The following is a 21,563-nucleotide window of genomic DNA, read 5'->3' on the forward strand; positions in this document are numbered from 1 at the left end:
TCAAAAAACCATCAAAGAACAAAATCCCTGGGTGAGATGGATTCACCACAGAATTTTATCAGACATATAAGAGAAGAAATTATACCTATTCTCCTAAAAGTTTTCCAAAAAATAGAAGAGGAAGGAATACTTCCAAAATCATTCTATGAAGCCAGCATCACTCTAACAACAAAACCAGGCAAGGACACAACAACAACAACAAATTCCAGACCAATGTCCCTGCTGAACACAGATGGAAAAATACTTAACACTATATTACCAAACGGAATTCAAAAATACATCAAGAGGATCATACACCATGATCAAGTGGGATTGATCTCAGGAATGCAAAATTGGCACAACATTCGAAACTCCATCAACATCATCCACCACATCAACAAAAAGAAAGACAAAAGCCACATGATCATCGCCATACATGCTGAAAAAGCATTCAACAGATTTCAACATCCATTCATGGTAAAAACAATCAACAAAATGGATACAGACGGCAAGTACCTCAACATAATAATGGCAATATATGATAAACCCACAGCTAACATCATACTGAACAGTGAGAAGCTGAAAGCTTTTCCTCTAATACTGGGAACAAGACAGGGATGCCTACTCTCCCTACCATTATTCAACATAGTTCTGGAGGTCCTGTCCATGGCAAACAGACAAAACAAAGAAATAAAAGGCATCCACATTGGTAAGGAAGAAGTCAAACTGTCACTATTTGCAGATGACATGATATTGTACATAAAAAACCCTAAAGACTCTACTCCAAAACTACTAGAACTGATATCAGAATACAGCAAAGTTGCAGGATAAAAAATTAACACACAGAAATCTGTGGCTTTCCTATACACTAACAATGAACCAATAGAAAGAGAAATCAGGAAAACAATTGCATTCACAATTGCATCAAAAAGAATAAAATACTTAGGAATAAACCTAACCAAGGAAGCAAAAGACCTATACCCTGAAAACAATAAGACACTCTTAAGAGAAATTAAAGAGGACACTAACAAATGGAAACGCATCACATGCTCTTGGCTACGAAGAATTAATATCGTCAAAATGGCCATCCTGCTCAAAGCAATATACAGATTTGATGCAATCCCAATCAAATTACCAACAGCATTCTTCAATGAACTGGAACAAATAGTTCAAAAATTCATATGGAAACACCAAAGACCCTGAATAGCCAAAGCAATCCTGAGAAGGAAGAATAAAGTGGGGGGGTTCTCGCTCCCCAACTTCAAGCTCTACTACAAAGCTACAATAATCAAGACAGTTTGGTACTGGAACAAGAACAGAGTCACAGACCAGTGGAACAGAATACAGGCTCCAGACATTAACCCAAACATATATGGTAAATTAATATACAATAAAGGAGCCATGGACATACAATGGGGAAATGACAGTCTCTTCAACAGATGGTGCTGACAAAACTGGACAGCTACATGTAAGAGAATGAAGCTGGATCACTGCCTAACCCCATACACAAAAGTACATTCAAAATGGATCAAAGACCTGAATGTAAGGCATGAAACCATAAAACTCTTAGAAGAAAACATAGGCAAAACCCTCCTGAATATAAACATGAACAACTTCTTCATTAACATATCTCCACGGGCAAGGGAAACAAAAGCAAAAATGAACAAGTGGGACTATATCAAACTGAAAAGCTTCTGTACAGCAAACGTCACCATCAATAGAACAAAAAGGTACCCTACAGTACTGGAGAATATATTCATAAATGACAGATCCGATAAAGGGTTGACATCCAAAATATAAAGAGCTCACATGCCTCAAGAAACAACAAGCAAATAATCCAATTAAAAAATGGGCAGCATTGCAGAACAGACAGTTCTCCAAAGAAGAAATTAAGATGGCCAACAGACACATGAAAAGATGTTCCACATCGCTAGTCATCAGAGAAATGCAAATTAAAATCACAATGAGATACACCTCACACCAGTAAGGATCGCCTCCATCCAAAAGACAAACAACAAATGTTGGTGAGGTTGTGGAGAAAGGGGAACCCTCCTACACTGCTGGTGGGAATGTAAATTAGTTCAACGACTGTGGAAAGCAGCATGGAGGTTCATCAAAAAGCTCAAAATAGAAATACATTTTGACCCAGGAATTCCACTCCTAGGAATTTACCATAAGAATGCAGCAGCCCAATTTGAAAAAGACAGATGCACCCCTATGTTAATCGCAACACTATTTACAATAGCCAAGAAATGGAAACAACCTAAGTGTCCATAAGCAGATGAATAGATAAAGAAGAGGTGGTACATATACACAATGGAATATTATTCAGCCATAAGAAAAAAACAGATCCTACCATTCGCAACAACATGGATGGAGCTAGAGGGTATTATGCTCAGTGAAATAAGCCAGGCAGAGAAAGACAAGTACCAAATGATTTCACTCGTATGTGGAGTATAACAACAAAGAAAAAATGAAGGAACAAAACAGCAGCAAAATCACAGAACCCAAGAATGGACTAACAGTTACCAAAGGGAAAGGGACTGGGTAGGATAGGTGGGAAGGGAGGGATAAGCGTGGGGAAAAAGAAAGGGGGCATTACGATTAGCATGTATAATGTGGGGGGGGGGCCATAGGCGAGATGTGTAACACAGAGAAGTAGTGGTTCTACAGCATCTTACTATGCTGATGGACAGTGACTTTAATGGTGTTTGTGGCGGGGACTTGTTGAAGGGGGAGTCTAGTAAACATAATGCTCTTCATATAATTGCAGATTAATGATAACAAAATGAACAACAACAGCAAAAAAAGAATTTGTCAGGCATTGGAGCCATGAGCTGAATCAGCCGTTTTTTCATGAGCCACCATTTTCATGTGAAAGAATGCCTCATGGACAAACTTGTTTCTCGGATCTGGGTATTTGGCAGGTATCTTCGGGAAACAACGAAGTAAGCCTGTCACCAGGAGACAAACAAGGGGCTTTATTTGTTGCCAATGATAATATTGGAACTTTTAAGTGAAAACTGCAATTGTGGAAAACTTGTATCCATTTTGCTGAGCTTGACAGCTTCTCAATACTTAAAAGACATTTCTAGTGAGATGGGCGGTGAAAACAACAAATGTGATTTTTTTTTGCAATTATATAAAAAGGGTATTGACATATGGAAAAATCTAGATAACTCAGTGAACCAGTGTTTTCCAAACAAGTGACAAAAACATAGTGTTACATACTCATGCATAAGTTAAAGATCCAAATGGAAGATGTATCACTGCAAAAGGGCCCAGAAAGCTCACTGGTTTGCACCCAGAACCCATACTGCGCTGAACCTTTAAGAAATGATCGCTTCAAATTTCAAGGGACTATCAGAGGAGAACATACACAATTATCGAAAAGGCTACTAAAATACTCCTCATCTCTGTCTGAACCTACTTTTGCAACAAATTGATGCAGAAGGAGAAATGGGCACCTAGCTGCCTTCTTGTTAAGGGTGACATCAAAGAGATTTGCAAAACCGTTTGCCACTCTTCTTAATGCATTTTCATAAAAATATGTTATTTCTGTTAAAGCATCATGTAAGTTTATTGTTGTCTGTATGTTAAAAAGTATGTATTCTAAAAAAAAAAAACCCTAAAGACTCCACTCCAAAACTAAAAGAGCTAATATCTGAATACAGCAAAGTTGCAGGATACAAAATTAATACACAGAAATCTGTTGCCTTCCTATATACTAATGATGAACTAGCAGAAAGAGAAATCAGGAAAACAATTCCATTCACAATTGCATCAAAAAGAATAAAATACCTAGAAATAAACATAACCAAAGAAGTGAAAGACCTATACCCTGAATACTATAAGACACTCATAAGAGAAATTAAAGAGAACACTAACATATGGAAAATCATCCCATGCTCTTCGCTAGGAATAATTAATATTGTCAAAATGGCCATCCTACCTAAATCAATCTACAAATTCAATGCAATTCCTGTCAAAATACCAACAGTATTAATCAACATACTGGAACAAATAGTTCTACACTTCATATGGAACCACAAAATACCCTGAATAGCCAAAGCAATCCTGAGAAGGAAGAATAAAGCACGGGGCATCACGCTTTCCAACTTCAAGCTCCAGTTCAAAGGTATAGAAATCAGGACAATTTGGTACTGGCACAACAACAGACATACAGACCAGTGGAACTGTTTTAGAGAGCTCAATATGCATTAACATTCAAACCACAGATATTAAACCAAACATATATGGTCAATTAATATACAATAAAGGAGCAATGGATATACAATGGGGAAATGAAAGCCTCTTCAACAGTTGGTGTTGGCAAAACTGGAGAGCTACATGTAAGAGAATGAAACTGGATCATTGTCTAACTGCATACACAAGAGTAAATTTGAAACAGATCAAAGATCTGAATGTAATTCATGAAACCATAAAACTCTTAGAAAAAAGCAGAGGAAAAAATTTATTGGACATAAGCATGGGCAACTTCTTCGTGCACATTTCTCCCTGGGTAAGGGAAACAAGCAAAAGTGAGCAAGTGGGACTATGTCAAGCAGAAAAAGCTTCTGTATAACAAAGAACATCATCAAAAGAACAAAAAGGCATCCTACAGTATGGGAGAATATATTCATAAATGACATATCCAATAAAAGTTTGAGATCCAAATTTATATAAAGAGCTCACACACCTCAACAAACAAAAAGCAAATAATCCAATTAAAAAATTAGCACAGGACCTGAATAGACACTTCTCCAAAGAAGAAATTCAGGTGGACAAGAGTCACATGAAAAGATGCTCCACATCATTAATCGTCAGAGAAATGAAGATTAAAACCACAATGAGATATCACCTCACACCAGTAAGGATTGTCACCATCCAAAAGACAAACAAGAACAAATGTTGGCGAGGATGTGGAAAAGGGGAACCCTCCTACAATGCTGGTGGGAATGTAAATCATTCAAACGTTGTGGAAAGCAGTATGGAGGTTCCTCAAAAAGCTAAAAACAGGAATACTATTTGACCCAGGAATTCCACTCCTAGTAATTTACCCTAAGAATGCAAGAGCCCAGTTTGAAAAAAACATATGCACCCCAATGTTTATCGCAGCACTACTTACAATAGCCAAGAAATGGAAGCAACCTAAGTGTGCGTCAATACATGAATGGATAAGGAAGATGTGGTACATATACACAATGGAATATTATTCAGCCATAAGAAGAAAACAAACCCTACCATTTGCAGCAACATGGATGGAGCTAGAGGGTATTATGCTAAGTGAAATAAGCCGCCAGGAAAAAGATAAGAATCAAATGATTCAACTCATATGTGGAGTATAAGAACAATGAAAATAACTGAAGGGACAAAACAGCAGCAGACTCACAGAACTCAAGATTGGACTAACAGTTACCAAAGGGAAAGGGACTGAGTAGGATGGGTGGGAAGGGAGAGATAAGGGGGTAAAGGGGGCATTACAATTAGCAGACATAATGTGTGTGTGGGGCACAGGGAGGGCTGTATAACACAGAGAAGACAAGTAGTGATTCTATAGCATCTTACTACGCTGATGGACAGTGACTGTAGTGGGGTATGTGGTGGGGACTTGACAATGGGGGAAGTCTAGTAACCATAATGTTGCTCATGTAATTGTAGATTAATGATACCAAAACAAAAACAAAGAAACAAAAAAAGGCTTAAAGCTTTGTATCCTATACCTCCTCTGTAGGTGAAAACCAAAGTTGCAGGAAAACAAGAGCAAAAATGAACTCATGGGACTACATCAAACTAAAAGTTTTTGTACAGCAAAGGACATCATCAACAAAACAAAAAGGCATCCTACAGTATGGGAGAATACATTTGTAAATTACATATCCAACAAGGGGTTAACATCCAAAATAAATAAAGAACTTACACACCTCAACACCCAAAAAGCAAATAATCTAATTAACAAATGGGCAGAGGATATGAAGAGACAGTTCTCCAAAGAAGAAATTCAAATGGCCAACAGACACATGAGAAGATGCTCCACATCACTAATCATCAGGGAAATGCGAATTAAAACCACAATGAGATATCACCTCACACCAGTAAGGATGGCCAGCATCTAAAAGACTAAGAACAACAAATGCTGGCGAGGATGTGGAGAAAGGGGAACCCTCCTACACTGCTGGTGGGAATGTAAACTAGTTCAACCATTGTGGAAAGCAATATGGAGGTTCCTCAAAAAAACTAAAAATAGAAATACCATTTGACCCCAGAATCCCACTCCTTGGAATATACCCAAAGAATATAACTTCTCAGATTCAAAAAGACATATGCACCCCTATGTTTATCACAGCACTTTTTACAATAGCCAAGATATGGAAGCAACCTAATTGTCCATCTGAAGATGAATGGATAAAGAAGATGTGGTACATATATACAATGGAATACTATTCAGCCATAAGAAACAAAAAGAAGATGTGGTACATATATACAATGGAATACTATTCAGCCATAAGAAACAAATCCTACCATTTGCAATAACATGAATGGAGCTGTAGGACATTATGCTCAGTGAACTAAGCCAGGCGGAGAAAGACAAACGCCAAATGATTTCCCTCTTTTGTGGAGTATAACAATGAAGCAAAACTGAAGGAACAAAATGGCAGCAGACTCACAGACTCCAAGAATGAAGTAGTGGTTACCAAAGGGGTGGGGTGTGGGAGGGCAGGTGTGGAGGGAGGGAGAAGGGGACTGAGGTGTATTATATTTAGTACATATAGTGTGGGGGATCATGGGTAGAAGAGTGTATCACAGAGAAGGGACACAGTGGTGGATCTCGGCAACTTCCTGCACTGATGGACAGTAACTGCATTGGGGTATGGGTGGGGACTTGATAATATGGGTAAATGTAGTAACCACATTGTTTTTTCATGAGAAACCTTCGTAAGAGTGTATATCAATCATACCTTAATAAAAAATTTTTTAAAAAAAGAGAAAGAAAACCAAAGTTACTAATCTTAAGACTAGCAGAGCCCTATGCTTCCAAGCATACCTTCTTGAACTTACTGTTTAGTTTATCAGTTCCCTCTTTGTGCTTGGGTCCCGATGCTGTCCATTACTTTTAGAGAGCTCAATATGTGTTTACATTCAAACCACAGTGAACTATTTTCTAAACACGTCACTTGTTTGCAAGATCTCATCCTTTTCCTTGAATGTCTTACATTATTTTCTCCCCCTCTTTTCCTGTCATAATTCTATTCACACTTTACTATCTTTAAGAGTCAACTAAAATTTCCTGTTAGAAAGCCTTGCAAGGTTGGCCCCTCACTATTGTCTGGGAATTGGAATGGTAAACAGTTCCCTGTAATGACATAAAATTTGCCCTGGTTAAGAGTGCCCACTCAATGTGCCTACAGTGCAAAAACAATGTGGTTTATTCTGAACACCTCTTTTCTCTCTGGAAGTCTCAAATTTGTTAAGAGCCAGGTATAAAGTGCCCATTTGACCAATCCCGAATAAAATCTTGGGTCCTTAATTCTCTAATGACCTTCTAGGGTAGACACTTCACATGTGTCATAACTTGTTCCTAGAAAAATTAGTACACTGTGTGACTCCACTAGGAGAAAGCTCTTGGAAGATTATGGTTGGTTTCCTCTAGACTTCACTCTCTGTTCCTTTCCCTTTTGCTGATTTTGCTTTGTATCCTTTCATTGAAGTAAGTCATGTCCAGAACATGACAATATGCTGAGTCCTTGAATTACAGAACCTGAGGTGGGCGGGTCTTAAGGTCCCCTAACACACCACTTATCAAGCAAATGTTGAATGAACTCTTTTCTATAATCAGCCAACCAGTAAATAACCAGTGCCTTTGGAGAACTGCAGTTACACAGATTGCACACAATTTCAGCAATGATTACCCAAATTTACTGAAGTTATTTACCTCAGGTGAAAATTTCAGCAATAAAAAAATGCTGACAGGAAGTTATCAAATATATGGCAGCTAGAAAGTCTTGACACTTAGGTGACAATTTTTTTGGAAATAGATTTCATTTTAATTCTGATCCTACTGGACATAATCAGAACAACTTACAATAAAGTCTAAAAAAAAGTAATTCAGAAAAATATGGGCTCTTCCAGTTAATATTCTGTATTTATAATTAAAACTTATTAATAGATACTTACTCCCTGCTCAATATATATTTTATCATTAACACGAATTAAACATACCATTATAACTTTGCGTTGTGTACATATACATGAAAAGTAACAAGTTAATTAATTAATTAATCAAAGCTACTCCTTAATATCCACTCTGGTTATCACAGAATGCTTTCAAGTTAAGGCACAAAGGAAATACAAATAGAAAGCAACACCTTAACCCTTAATTTCTTGAAGTGATCTAAATATATGATTATCCTATTTACATCTGTAAGTTTAAAGATGCAAAGTTTAAAGAAGTTTAAAGATGTAAAGTTAAAGAAGATACACTGTAAGTTTAAAAAGAAAAGTAGCATGCCATTGAAATATTATGTGTATATACAGTAGGAGGAGGAGAAAGATAAGTACCATGAGTGCTTTCAGAGCAGTGCATGGCACATAGTGAGCATTTAATAAATACTTGTTGAATGCATAAATGTGGTATTAGTGCAAATATTATAGGCCTGTGTCACATACAAAGATTACATCAAAAGTTTACATAAATACAACAAATTATATACATTTACAAATGTAAATGCTTACTGGTAAAGCTTACTCTAAAAATACCGAAATAGTAACATATCAAGTATTTTGAAGTAGTTTACATACTGATTTCCTCATCATAAAACTGTCCTAAAAAATACTAAAACACAGAAATGGAGAAGCAGTAAGGTATAAACTAAAAGGACATTCAAAATGCTGCTTCTCAGACAGTTGAAGGAGATACTGCAAAAGAGTTAAGTAGCAACTCTTTGAAGTGAAAATGAAATATGCAATAAAAATCACATTACGTTTCAATTATAGTGAAATATATAATATCCACTTCAAATTCCAAGGGTAACATTTTAGTCTTTTAATGTTTCCTATTCAGATTTTGTTCCACTCACCCATTCATTCATTTATTGTTATTTTTCTTATGATATCATTAATATACAATCAGATGAGCAACATTGTGGTTACTAGATTCCCCCCATTATCAAGTCCCCACCATGTACCCAAAATACAGTCACTGTCCATCAGCATAATAAGAGGCTATAGAGTCACTACTTGTCTTCTCTGTCCTATACTGCCTTCCCCACTCCCTCCTCTATATTATGTGTACTAATCATAATGCCCCTTAATCTACTTATCCCTCCCTTTTCCCCAACCATTACCGGTCCCTTTCCCTTTGGTAGCTGTTAGTCCATTTTTGGATTTGATTTCTTCTTATGTCTGAATAATATTCAATTATGTATATGTACCACATCATCTTTATCCATTCATCTACTGATGGACACTTAGGTTGCTTCCATTTCATGGCTATTGTAAATAGTGCTCCAATAAACATAGGGGTGCATCTGTCTTTTTCAAACTTGGATTCTGCATTCTTACAGTCAATTCCTTGGAGTGGAATTCCTGGATCAAATGGTATTTCTATTTTGAGTTTTTTGAGAAACCTCCATACTGCTTTCCGCATGGTTGAACTAATCTACATTCCCAAAAGCAGTGCAAGAGGGTTCCCCTTTCTACAGATCCTCTCCAACGTTTATTCTTTGTTGTTTGTCTTTTGAATGTTGGCCATCCAAACTTGTGTGAGATTTTATTTCACTATGGTTTTAATTTGCAGTTCTCTGAAGATTCACGATGTGGAGCATCTTATCATGTGCCTGTTGGCCATCTGAATTTCTTCATTGGAGAAGTGTCTGTTCAGATCCTCTGCCCATTTTTTAATCAAATTATTTGCTTTTAGTTTGTTGACGTGAGTGAGCTCCTTGTGTATTTTGGATGTCAACCCCTTATCGGATATGTTCTTTATGAATATATTCTTCCATATTGTAGGATGCCTTTTTATTCTTCTGATGGTGTCCTTTGCAGTACAGAACCTTTTTAGTTTGATGCAGTTCTGCTTGTTCATTTATGCTTTTGTTACCCTTGCCCGGGTGGATATGCACATGAAAAAGTTGCTATGTTTATATTCAGGAGATTTTTGCCTATGTTTTCTTCTAAGAGTTTAATGGTTTCATGACTTAAATTCAGATCTTTCATACATTTTGAGTTTACTTTTGTGTATGTATTAGACACTAATGCAGTTTCATTTTCTTACATGTAGCTGTCCAGTTTTGCAACACCAGCTGTTGAAGAGGCTATCATTTCCCCATTGTATACCCATGGCTCCTTTATCAAATATTGTCTGACCATACATGCTTGGGTTAATAACTGGACTCTCTATTCTGTTCCATTGGTCTGTGGTTCTGTCCTTGAGCCAGTACCAAATTGTATTGATTACTGTGGCTTTGTAGTAGAGGTTGAAATAGGTGAGTGTAATCCCCCCAGCTTTATCCTTCCTTCTCAGAATTGCTTTGGCTCTTCAGGGTCTTTTGTGATTCCACATGAATTTTAAAAGTATTTGCTCTAGTTTTTTGAAGAATGCTGCCAGTATTTTGATATAGGGATGGCATTGAATCGGTAGATTGCTTTAGGCAGGATGACCATTTTGACAATATTAATTCTTCCTACCCGAAAGCATGGGATGAATTTCCATTTATTAGTGTCCTCTTTAATTTCTCTCATGAGTGTATTGCAGTTTTCAAGCTATACGTCTTTCATTGCCTTGATAAAGTTTACTCATATGCATTTTATTCTTTTTGATGAATTGTCAATATAATTGTTTTCCTGATATCTCTTTCTGCTAGTTCATTGTTAGTGTACAGGAATGCAACAGATTTTTGTGTATTAGTTTTGTATCCTGCAACTTTGCTGAATTCAGACATTTGTTCTAGTAGTTTTGGAGTAGAGTCTTTAGGTTTTTTTTAATGTACAATATTATCTCATCTGCAATCAGTAACAGTTTGAATTCTTCTTTACCAGTCTGGATGCCTTTTATTTCCTTGTGTTGTCTAATTGCCATGGCTAGGACCTCCTGAAATACGTTGAATAAAAGTGGGCAGAGTGGGCATCCTTGCCTTGTTCCCAATCTTTCAGCTTTTCATTGTTAAGTATGATGTTGGCTGTGGTTTTGTCATATATGGCCTTTATTATGTTGAGGGACTTGTGCTCTTTATGCATTCTGTTGAGAGTTTTTTTCATGAATGGATGTTGAATTTTGTTGAATGCCTTTTCAGCATCTATGGAGATGACCATGTGCTTTTTGTCGTATTTACTGATATAGTGCATAATGTTGATGGATTTTCGAATGTTGTACCATCCTTGCATCCCTGAAATGAATCCCACTTGATCACGGTGTATGATCCTCTTGATATATTTTTGAATTCCGTTTGCTAATATTTTATTGAGTATTTTTGCATCTATGTTCATCAGGGATATTGGTCTGTAATTTTCTTTTTTTGTTGTGTCTTTGCCTGGCTTTGTTATTAGAGTGATGCTGGCTTCATAGAGTGAGTTTGGAAGTATTCCCTCCTCTTCTATTTTTTGGAAAACTTTAAGGAGAATGGGTATTATGTCTTCTCTAAATGTCTGATTAAATTCAGCAGTGAAGCTGTCTGGTCCACAGGTTTTGTTCTTGGGTAGTTTTTTGATTACTGATTTAATTTCATTGCTGGTAATTGGTCTTCTCAGATTTTCAGTTTCTTGCTGGTTCACTCTTAGAAGATTGTATTTTTCTAGAAAGTTTTCCACTTCTAGGTTATCCAGTTTGTTAGCATATAATTTTTCATAGAATTCTCTCATAATTCTTTGCATTTCTATGGTTTCTGTAGTGATTTTTTCCCTTTTCATTTCTGATTCTGTTTATGTGTGTAGACTCTTTTTTTCTTGATAATTCTCGCTGGGGGTTATCTATTTTATTTATTTTCTCAAAGATCCAGCTCTTGCTTTCATGGATTCTTTCTATTGTTTCATTCTTCTCAATTTTATTTATTTCTTCTCTGGTCTTTATTATATCCCTCCTCCTACTGACTTTGGGGCCTCATTTGTTCTTTTTTCCAGTTTCAATAATTGTGAATTTAGACTATTTATTTATGATTGTTCTTCCTTCTTTAAATAGGCCTGGATTGCTATATACTTTCCTCTTAGAATTGCCTGTGCTGCATCCCACAGAAGTTGGAGCACTGTGCTGCTGTTTTCATTTGTCTTCATATAATGCTTGACCTCTGTTTTAATACAGTCATTGATCCATTGATTATTTAGGAGCATGTTGTTAAGCCTCCATGTGTTTGTGAGCCTTTTTGTTTTCTTTGTACAACTTATTTCCATTTTTATACCTCTGTGATCTGAGAAATTGGTTCATAAAATTTCAATCATTTTGAATTTGCTGAGACTCTTTCTTGTGGCCTATTATGTGGTCTATTCTGGAAAATGTTCCATGTGCTCTTGAGAAGAATGTGCATCCTGCTGCTTTTGGGTGTAGAGTTCTGTAGATGTCTGTTAGGTCCATCTGTTCTAATGTGTTTTTTCAGTGACTCTGTGTCCTTACTTATTTTCTGTCTGGGTGATCTGTCCTTTGGAGTGAGTGGTGTGTTGAAGTCTCTTAAAATGAATGCATTGCATTCTATTTCCTCCTTTAATTCTGCTAGGATTTGTTTCACATATGTCAGTACTCCTATGTTGAGTGCATAGATATTTACAATGGTTATATACTCTTGTTGGACTGACCCCTTTATCCTTATGTAATGTCCTTCTTTATCTCTTGTTACTTTCTTTGTTCTCAAGTCTATTTTATCTGATACAAGTCCTGCAACACCTGCTTTTTTCTCCCATTTGTTTGCATGAAATATCTTTTTCCATCCCTTTACTTTTAGTCTGTATATGTCTTTGGGTGTGTGGTGAGTCTCTTGTAGGGAGCATATAGATAAGTCTTGCTTTTTTATCCATTCTATTACTCTGTGTCTTTTGATTGGTGCATTCAGTCCATTCACATTTAGGGTGATTATCGATAGATACATACTAACTGCCATTTCACACTTCAGATTCATGGTTACCAAAGAGTCAAGGGCAGCTTCTTTACTATCTGGCAGTCTACCTTAACTCACTTGTTATGCTATTATCAACACAGCCTGAAGATTCTTTTTTTTTCTACCTTCTTTTTCTTCCTCCTCCATTATATATATGTTAGGTGTCACATTTTTTTGTATCCCTTGACTGACTCTGTGGGTAGCTGATACAATTTTTCACTTGGTTAGTATTTGTTGGTGTACTTCCTTTGCTGTGGTTTTATTTTCTCTGGTGATAGCTATTTAGTCTTAGACACACTTTCATTTAGAGTAGTCCGTTTAAAATACACTGTAGAGATGGTTTGTGGGAGGTAAATTCCCTCAACTTTTGCTTATCTCAGAATTGTTTAATCTCTCCTTCAAATAGAAATGACAATCTTTCTTGGTAGAGTATTCTTGGTTAGAGGCCCTTCTGCTTCACTGCATTGAATATATCATGCCACTCCCTTCTAGCCTGTGTTGAGAAGTCTGATGATAGCCTGATGGGTTTTCCTTTGTAGGTGATCTTTTTTCTCTCTCTGGCTGCTTTTAATAGTCTGTCCTTCTGTTTGGTCTTTGCCATTTTAATTATTTTACATCTTGGTGTTGTCCTCCTTGGGTCCCTTGTGTTGTCAGATCTGTGGGCTTCCATGGTCTGAGAGACTATTTCCTTCCCTACACTGGGGATGTTTTCAGCAATTATTTCTTCCAGGACACTTTCTATCCCTTTTTCTCTGTCTTCTTCTGGTACCCCTATAATGCAAATATTGTTCTGTTTGGATTGGTGACACTGTTCACTTCTTTCATTCCTAGAGATCCTTTTTTCTCTCTGCCTCAGCTTCTCTGTATTCCTGTTCTCTGATTTCTATTCCACTAACAGTCTCCTCTACCACATCTAATCTTTTAAATCCCTCCATTGTCTGTTTCATTTGTTATCTCCCTCCTGAATTTGTCCCTTAGCTCTTGAATATTTTTCTGTAGCTCCATCCGCATGCTTATGACTTTTGAGTTCTTTTTCAAGAAAATTGGTGATTTCTCACTGAGCCCTCTTTCTGGTGTTTGAGGGATTTGGGGTTTAACAAGGTTCTTCTGCCTTTTCATGGTCCTGGAGTGATGGGAGTGTTCCCAGTGAGTGGCATGGGTATCAACTAGGAAGACAGAGTCCCTTGCTGCTTGCCAGTCACCATGCCTGTCTCTGCTCTCTGTGCCGGTTAACTGTGCACAGGGAGTAGCCTCTGGGTTAATCCCGTATGCTGTCATGGGCAAGGCAGCCCTTGGGATGACCTAGGGCACTGGCTGGGATCACAGGCGAGAAGTGCGTGTCTGCCACGATGACAAAGCCCTTTCGTGGCTCCCAGTTTCAGCACCCATCTCTGCTGTCTATGCCTGTTAACCACATGCAGGGAGCAGCTCTGGGTTAATCCTCTGAACTTTCATAGGCGGGGCAGCCTTTGGGATGGCCTAGGGCACTGGCTGGGGTCATAAGTGAGCAGTGTGTGTGCTGCCATCGTGAGAACAATGCCTCTTTGTGCCTCCTGGTCTCAGCCCCCATCTTCACTGTCCTGGTCAATCGCCTGGTCAATCGTTTTGGTCTGGTACTGTTAGCCATGCGCAGGAGAAGCCTCTGCGTTAAGCTGTGCAGTTGTTGTAGGCGGGGCTGCCCTCCAGCTGGTCTGCAGAAATGGTGGGGACAGCCAGTTTGCGCTCAGGGGCTGGCGCAGAGGAAGGAACGGCAGGCTGGTTATCACGGTGAGGGGCCTCGGGGCTGCATTTTCACAGGGGGATAGGGCACCTGAAGTTCCTGAAAGTTCCCAGCCTGCTGGGCTGAGTATGTCAGGACGATTTTGTCCACCTGTTAAACCCTTGCCCCTTTAATACTTCTAAAGTGCCTGCTTTTCTTTTGTGCCAGGGCACCCAGTTGTGGGAACCTGTTTGCAGACTTAGTCTCAGACTTAGCTTTTTAGCTTCTCTAATCTCCAGAGCTCTGTGCAATGTGTGCCTGTGATTCAGGGGTAGATTTCTATCTAGGACTGGTTATTCAGCAGTCCTGTGCTTCCACTCCCTCTTCACTCTGATTCTTTTCCTCCTGCTGGTAAGCTGGGGTGGTGGTAGTGCTCGAGTCCCGCTGGGTCATGGCTTTTTACTTTACCCTTTTCCATGAGATGTTGACTTCTCCCAGATGTAGACTGGCTGGTGTACTCTTATTTCTAGTCACTCTTTTAGGAGTAGTTGTATTTGCTGTATTTTCAAAATATATGTGGTTTTGGGAGATTTCCGCCACGCTACTAACGCCGCCATCTTTTCCTACCTTCTGTTACATTTACTGTAAGTGATTTTTAAAAAAATGTTACACAGTACCAATTAGACATGTTCATATACAATATCTACTCTGCCTTAAATGGAGTTAATCTGGAGCTAAAGGACAATAGATTTTTTCCATCTTTCTATTCTGAAAAATGTTCCTGATAAACTATGCATGTACACAGCTGCAAAATATAAAATACATCTATATATGTGCTCTCTAGTAGACTGAACACAGCTAAAATGAAACAAAGACAATAGACAAGTGGTCAAAGTTTGTCACTTGGAATGCACAGCCATCCCTGTAATCTTTTAAGTTTACAACATGTAGCCACCTACACTCTACCCCAGTTCTTTCCAACTTTTTTCACATTATGGCACATATGGACAGTGATCATACTTATACAGCACACCAAGAGAAATGGAAGAGGCTACTCATTTCTGAAGATGACCCAGCTGCCTGTACTTCTAAGTGATGAAGCATCAATTCATCAACATACTTTTATGTGTAACCAATTTACAGTACAGGATGAGGCATATATTAGTCTCTTCTTTTAATCATAAGTTATGAAAAAAATTTTCAAAAGGAGTATTTTAGGAAAATCATTCCCAGAAACCATAAACTTTAAGCTATTTCTTTCTAATTATGAGATGAGAGACTGAGGGGAATTTTAACTGAAAGGGCAGATTGGGAGAGCAGGAGAGGAGAAAAGAAGGGCTTCCCATTATCTTAAACTATAATGATTCCTTTACTAGTCTTAGAAAAATATTCAGTAAATCTGATTGGAATATGAACACTGATAATGAACTGCCTTTATGGGGTAACAGGAGACAAGTACAAGGAAGGCAATTTTGTAGCTTAATTTTTACTATTTCCCTGATTTCTTAGAGAAGTAAGCCAGAGTCTGAGGTTAGGCTGCCATCTGTCTAATCCAAGGAGGTACTGAAGAGAGAAATGTTTATCATCAAATCACTACATTTACAAGTCTGAGAACAAGCAAGCTTGTCTCGAGCACAGAATCATTCACCTAACTGACAACCCACATTTATCCTCTTCCCAGATGGTCATCACCTGCTTTGCTCGATCATTCCTAAATAACAAATATTTAGAGATATTTACACTGTTTTATCTTTAGATATTTGATATTTCAAATACTCAGATATTTGGTCCCAGCTTTGGAGTTCCTGGACAACAAGTCAGGTTGCACTAGAAGGATATGGAGACTTAACACTAATCCTTCAATGTAGATATGGGTAAAGACAACTTCAGCCATTGGAAGTTCAACTGAAGACTTTGTGCGTACACTTATGCACAAGAAAAAGAAAGAAAAAGTCAAAGTGGTCACATAAAACATGCATGGTACAAAGGAAACCTAAAGTAGACAATTATAGATTATGAGGAATTGCAATGGAAAAAGACTAAACCACTTAAACCAGTTTCACTGTTTAAAATTAATTACAATCATACTTAAATACCTGAAATGCTTCTAGTTATTTATATGTTGTTAAGTGAAAATACCATGGTGGCTTTAAGAGTGGCTATATCTAGGTCTGAATTCCACTTCTATCAATCATTTATATAAATAAAGATTTCAACAACATTGCAAGAATGCTCAAGAACTGAGTTAGCTAACACAAGTGAAAATAATAGTTTAGGTGCATACATGTAAATAAATGTTAGTTTCTTTTTCTTTCCTCTTAAATACCAGAGAGAACACAACTGCTTGCTTATAATTAAATATCAGTCAGATATTTGTTGTTACTATGTGTACCTAATTATCTTAAGATGCCTCCCAACTAAGGGAAAGATATTCCTTTGAGACCAACTAGGGAGCATAATTAGTAAGTAAAAAAAACACTGACATATTTTCTAAATCAATGTTCCAAGATAAAGGCAACATTCATTACACTCACTTTCTTCCAGCTTTAAAGAAACTGAGGGATTGTTTCCTGTTTCATCCACATTTCCTTCACCACCTCCTCGAGATCTTGAATTCCACACTTTAATCACTTCAACATCATTGTCACTGCCGCTTCCACTTGAGCTACTATCTTTTTTTCCCTTTTTTCCTTTTGTTTTCTTCTTTCTAAAAAAAGAACACATTCAAACTGCTAAGAAGGTATGGTAAAGACACACAGGACAACAGAGGACAGTCAGCAAGCAGGGATTTCAAGTGTACCCACAAGGTACAAAAGATATTCAATTTACTTTGTATAATCATCGGAGCTTAAACTCATGGAGGTTTCATCGGAATCTGAAGCTATAAATTCTTCCATACTGTCTTCATCAAAATATCCCTAGAGAAAAAAAATGATGAATGTTTTAATAGTTTGTTTCAACTTATGTTGGAAATTCTAGTTATGTTTATTTCAATTATGGATAAGTTAACTGTCATGAGATAGGGAAGAACTGAGAAAACTATCAGAGATTAGGAAAAATGAAGGACACATGACAGATGTAACTACTAAATGCAATCTGAGGTCCTAGATTGACTTATGGAAAGAAAAAGGACATTAACTACAAAAACTGATGAAATCCAATTAAAGTCTTACTTACTTGATAGTATCAACCCAATGTTAATTTGCTTTCATCATATTACTGTGCTTATGCAAGATATTAAAATTGACATTTAATACTCCTATAATGATAATTCAAGCATATAGGAATTACTAGAAATAAAATACATTGAATTACTGTACCACAAAGCAAAAGAAAATTCAAATAAACAGGTCTATATAGATCAACTTTTTTCCTAGTTATTCTGCTTCCAACAGATACCATTTTACAAATTTTAAGTTACTTGATTTACCTTATTTTCTTTGCTAATGTAGTCAAGTTGCAAACACCAAGGATGAGTCCATATTCTACTTAACATTTGAAAATCCTGGAAAAGTTTTGCACCTGCCTTTCCTCTTCCACCTTCACTGCTATTACCTACACCTGATTTAAAGAAAAAGAGTTAAGATATGTGAGTTCTGTTTCAACCAAGATGTTTTTCAATTAGGAGTTTTTAACTTTATTTGTGCTGTGGAATCCTTCAGCAGTGTAAAGAAGCTTACAGATCCTCTTTCTTAGAATAATGTTTTCAAATATATAAAATAAGATTATAAGAGAAACTCATTATATAGAAATTATCAAAATATTAAAAAATAAATTTGAAAATTTGTATAATTTATTAATGTATTAAATAACAAAATATATCAGGAAGTCTAACAATTTACCTGAAATTTTGAAATACCAATAAATGTAAATAATTTTGAAATACCAATAAAAAAAATATATTAAAACATTCTAATTTCTATTGCTAACAAAGTCACAGTTACCACTAATACTACCATGGTGTATTGTCTACATTGGTAATTGGAAAATGAGCTACATTTTGTTAGAAGTTATTGAAAATTATTATGTAATTTTTTCTTATTCAGGTTCATATACTCCAGTAAGTTCCCACAAACTCCCTTTGTATACACTCCTTTCGCCACTCTTTCCAACTACTCTTACACAAAAAAGTAGTTTTAAAAATGATGCTTTTCATGTTGTAAACATTAAATTTATTCTGCCCAGAGTAAATTAAACAAAAATATACTTTTATCTATGAAAATGAAATGAATACCCATTTCATTAACATGAAACATTTATCAAGGGATAAAATGCAAAAGAACAAAGCTGATTAAAAGATAAAAACAGCATGTAACTAGTAACATTGTTCTGTCCAGTTTTAAAAGATGTAAATTCACCAACCAAGTCTTGCCTCCCTGAACAAGAGAAAATTTAGTAATGACATGAAACACTAACAAAATTACAAATCTGGTACTGATTATTTTACCTGATTAGTTATTTTCACCGTGTATGATAGAAATTATAGCTGTGAAAATGAGGTATGTATTTTCTTGATATACAACTGCTGATAGCATTTCCTTATAATTCTTTTATTTCTATAAGGTCAATAGCGATGTTCTTTCATTCCTGATTTTAGTTATCTGTGTATCTTCTATTAATTTTTAAGTACAGATAGAGTTATCAATTACATTGATCTTTCCAAAGTACCTCTGGTTTAAATGATTTATTCCACAATTTTCTTTTCTCCTTTACATGTATTTCTGCTTTAGCCTTTATTATTTCCTTCCTTTTACTTATTATGGGTTTAGTTTGTTTTTATTTTACTTTCTTGAGGTAGAAAGTTAGATTACAAATTTGAGATCTTTCTTAATACATGCATTTACAGTTATAAATTTCACTATAAGTATTGCTTTACCTGCATCCTATTATTTTAGTACCTTGTGTTTTTGTTTTCAATCATCTCTAAATATTTTCTAATTTTCCTTGTGATTTATTCTTTCACCCACTGTTTACAAGCTTATCATTTACACATATTTCTGCATTTTCTCACTTCACTCATTTTTTATTCAATTCCAGTGTGGTTAAGTAAATGTTCTGAGGGACATTAGTCTTTTATATTAATTGAAGCTTGTTTTGTGGTCTAAAATATGGTTTATTTTTAGAGAATGTTTCATGTGCACATGAATTTTTCTGGGCTGTTGGAAGGAATGTTCTTACAGATATGTCAGGTCTAATTGGTTTATATTGTTTCTCAAGTCTTCTATTGCCTCGTTGATCTTCCACCTAGCTGTCCTATCTATTAGTGAAAGATTGATGAGTTTCTACAATTAATGTGAAGGAAAAAGAGATTTCAAAAATGATGAGCTAAACTTAACTATCATTTTACTCTGCAAGAAAGACTGACTAAAAAATCAATTTTTGTTTTGTAGGGAGAAAACACTACTCTAGTACATGTTATAAATATCTTGTATTATATAAAGTATTCCTAAGAATTTAGGCCCAAATGGCTAAGGCAGAAAAAGGAGGAAATTTTTCAAGGTGGAAAACTAAAATTTCCTCTATTTATACAACTGATTTGTATTAGAGTTGATATTATTTATAGGGAAGGGGAATCACATAAAAAGGAGTTGGGCAAATAAGCATCCACCTAATAATGTTCTCTACTCAGAAGAGCATTGACAAATATGACTGAAATCATACTTGGAAAAATGAAGTCCTAAAAAAGGAAGTTAAACACATAATCTGTTATTGAACCTCATTTACATCTACGACTTCTACATGAGATGTTATCATGGACTCTGTGGTAAACTAAATAATGGTCCCCCAACTATATTCACATCTTACCCCCAAGCACCCATGAATGTTATTCTTTATGGCAAAAAGGACGTTGCACATATAATCAAGATAAGGACTCTAAAATGAAGAAGACCATCCTAGATCACCCAGGTGGGACCAACACAACAACTATGACGCTGTAAGAGGGACCTAGAAGTGAGAAACAGAGAATGTGATGTCATGATATGAGCAGAGATTGTTGTGATATACTTAGAAGATAGAGAATACAGGCAGTCACCACATACTGAAAAAGGCATGCAAACATTTCACCTCCCTAGAGCATCCAGAAAGATACAGCCTTGCTAACTTTAGCCCAGTGAAACTAACCTGGGATCTCTGATCCACAGAATTCTTAGAGAACAAATCTATGCTGTCCAAAGCCAATAAATTTGTGGCAATTTTTTAAAGCAGCAATACGAAACCAAAACACCATCCCAATGAAATGTTTTTCAAACCTAGTGCACATCGTAACTACCTAGACAGTCTGCTAAACATGCAAGTACTTGGATCCCAGTCCTAGAAATTCTGATTCCTTAGATCTATGGTAATATACAGAAATCTAAACTCTCTAAGAAGCTTCTCAGATGATTATTGTGCTGCAAACCAGGGTTCAAGGCAAAAGAAGAGTATCTGGGGAAAACTCACTGCCTGAATTGGTTTCCTAGGACTGCCATAACAAATGACCACAAATACAAAATCTTATAACAACAGAATTGTACTCCTTCACAGGTCAGGAGATCAGAAACCCAAAATAATTCCCACTGAGACAAAATCAAAGTGTCCACAGTGTGTGCTCCCCATGGGAACTCCAAGACAGAATTTGCTCTTTGCCTCTTTTAGCCTCCAGTGGCTACCAGAATTCCTTGATTTAGGGACAGATCATTCCAGGTTCTGCCTCAGTGGTGACACTGCCTCCTGGTTCTGTGCAACAAGAGACAAAGAAGAACATTACATAATGATAAAGTGGTCAGCCCAACAAGAGGATATAACCATTATATATATTGATGCAC

At 36.5% G+C, this 21,563-nt stretch overlaps 1 protein-coding gene across 7 annotated transcripts in view; it reads right to left on the bottom strand.

Annotated features, from left to right (window-relative positions):
• The window catches only part of ATRX (ATRX chromatin remodeler), a 323,761-nt gene that overhangs the window by 115,361 nt on the left and 186,837 nt on the right, over positions 1-21,563 (bottom strand). For all 7 annotated transcript variants that reach the window (XM_036902729.2, XM_036902727.2, XM_036902726.2 and 4 more), the window contains 3 exons: positions 18,188-18,318; positions 17,587-17,675; positions 17,292-17,464 (listed from right to left, as the gene is read on the bottom strand). In XM_036902729.2, the coding sequence (XP_036758624.2) occupies positions 17,292-17,464; positions 17,587-17,675; positions 18,188-18,318 (393 nt within the window). The remainder of the gene's footprint in view (positions 1-17,291; positions 17,465-17,586; positions 17,676-18,187; positions 18,319-21,563) is intronic.

This window comes from Manis pentadactyla, chromosome X, assembly GCF_030020395.1.
Source record: "Manis pentadactyla isolate mManPen7 chromosome X, mManPen7.hap1, whole genome shotgun sequence".
Lineage (NCBI taxonomy): Eukaryota > Metazoa > Chordata > Mammalia > Pholidota > Manidae > Manis > Manis pentadactyla.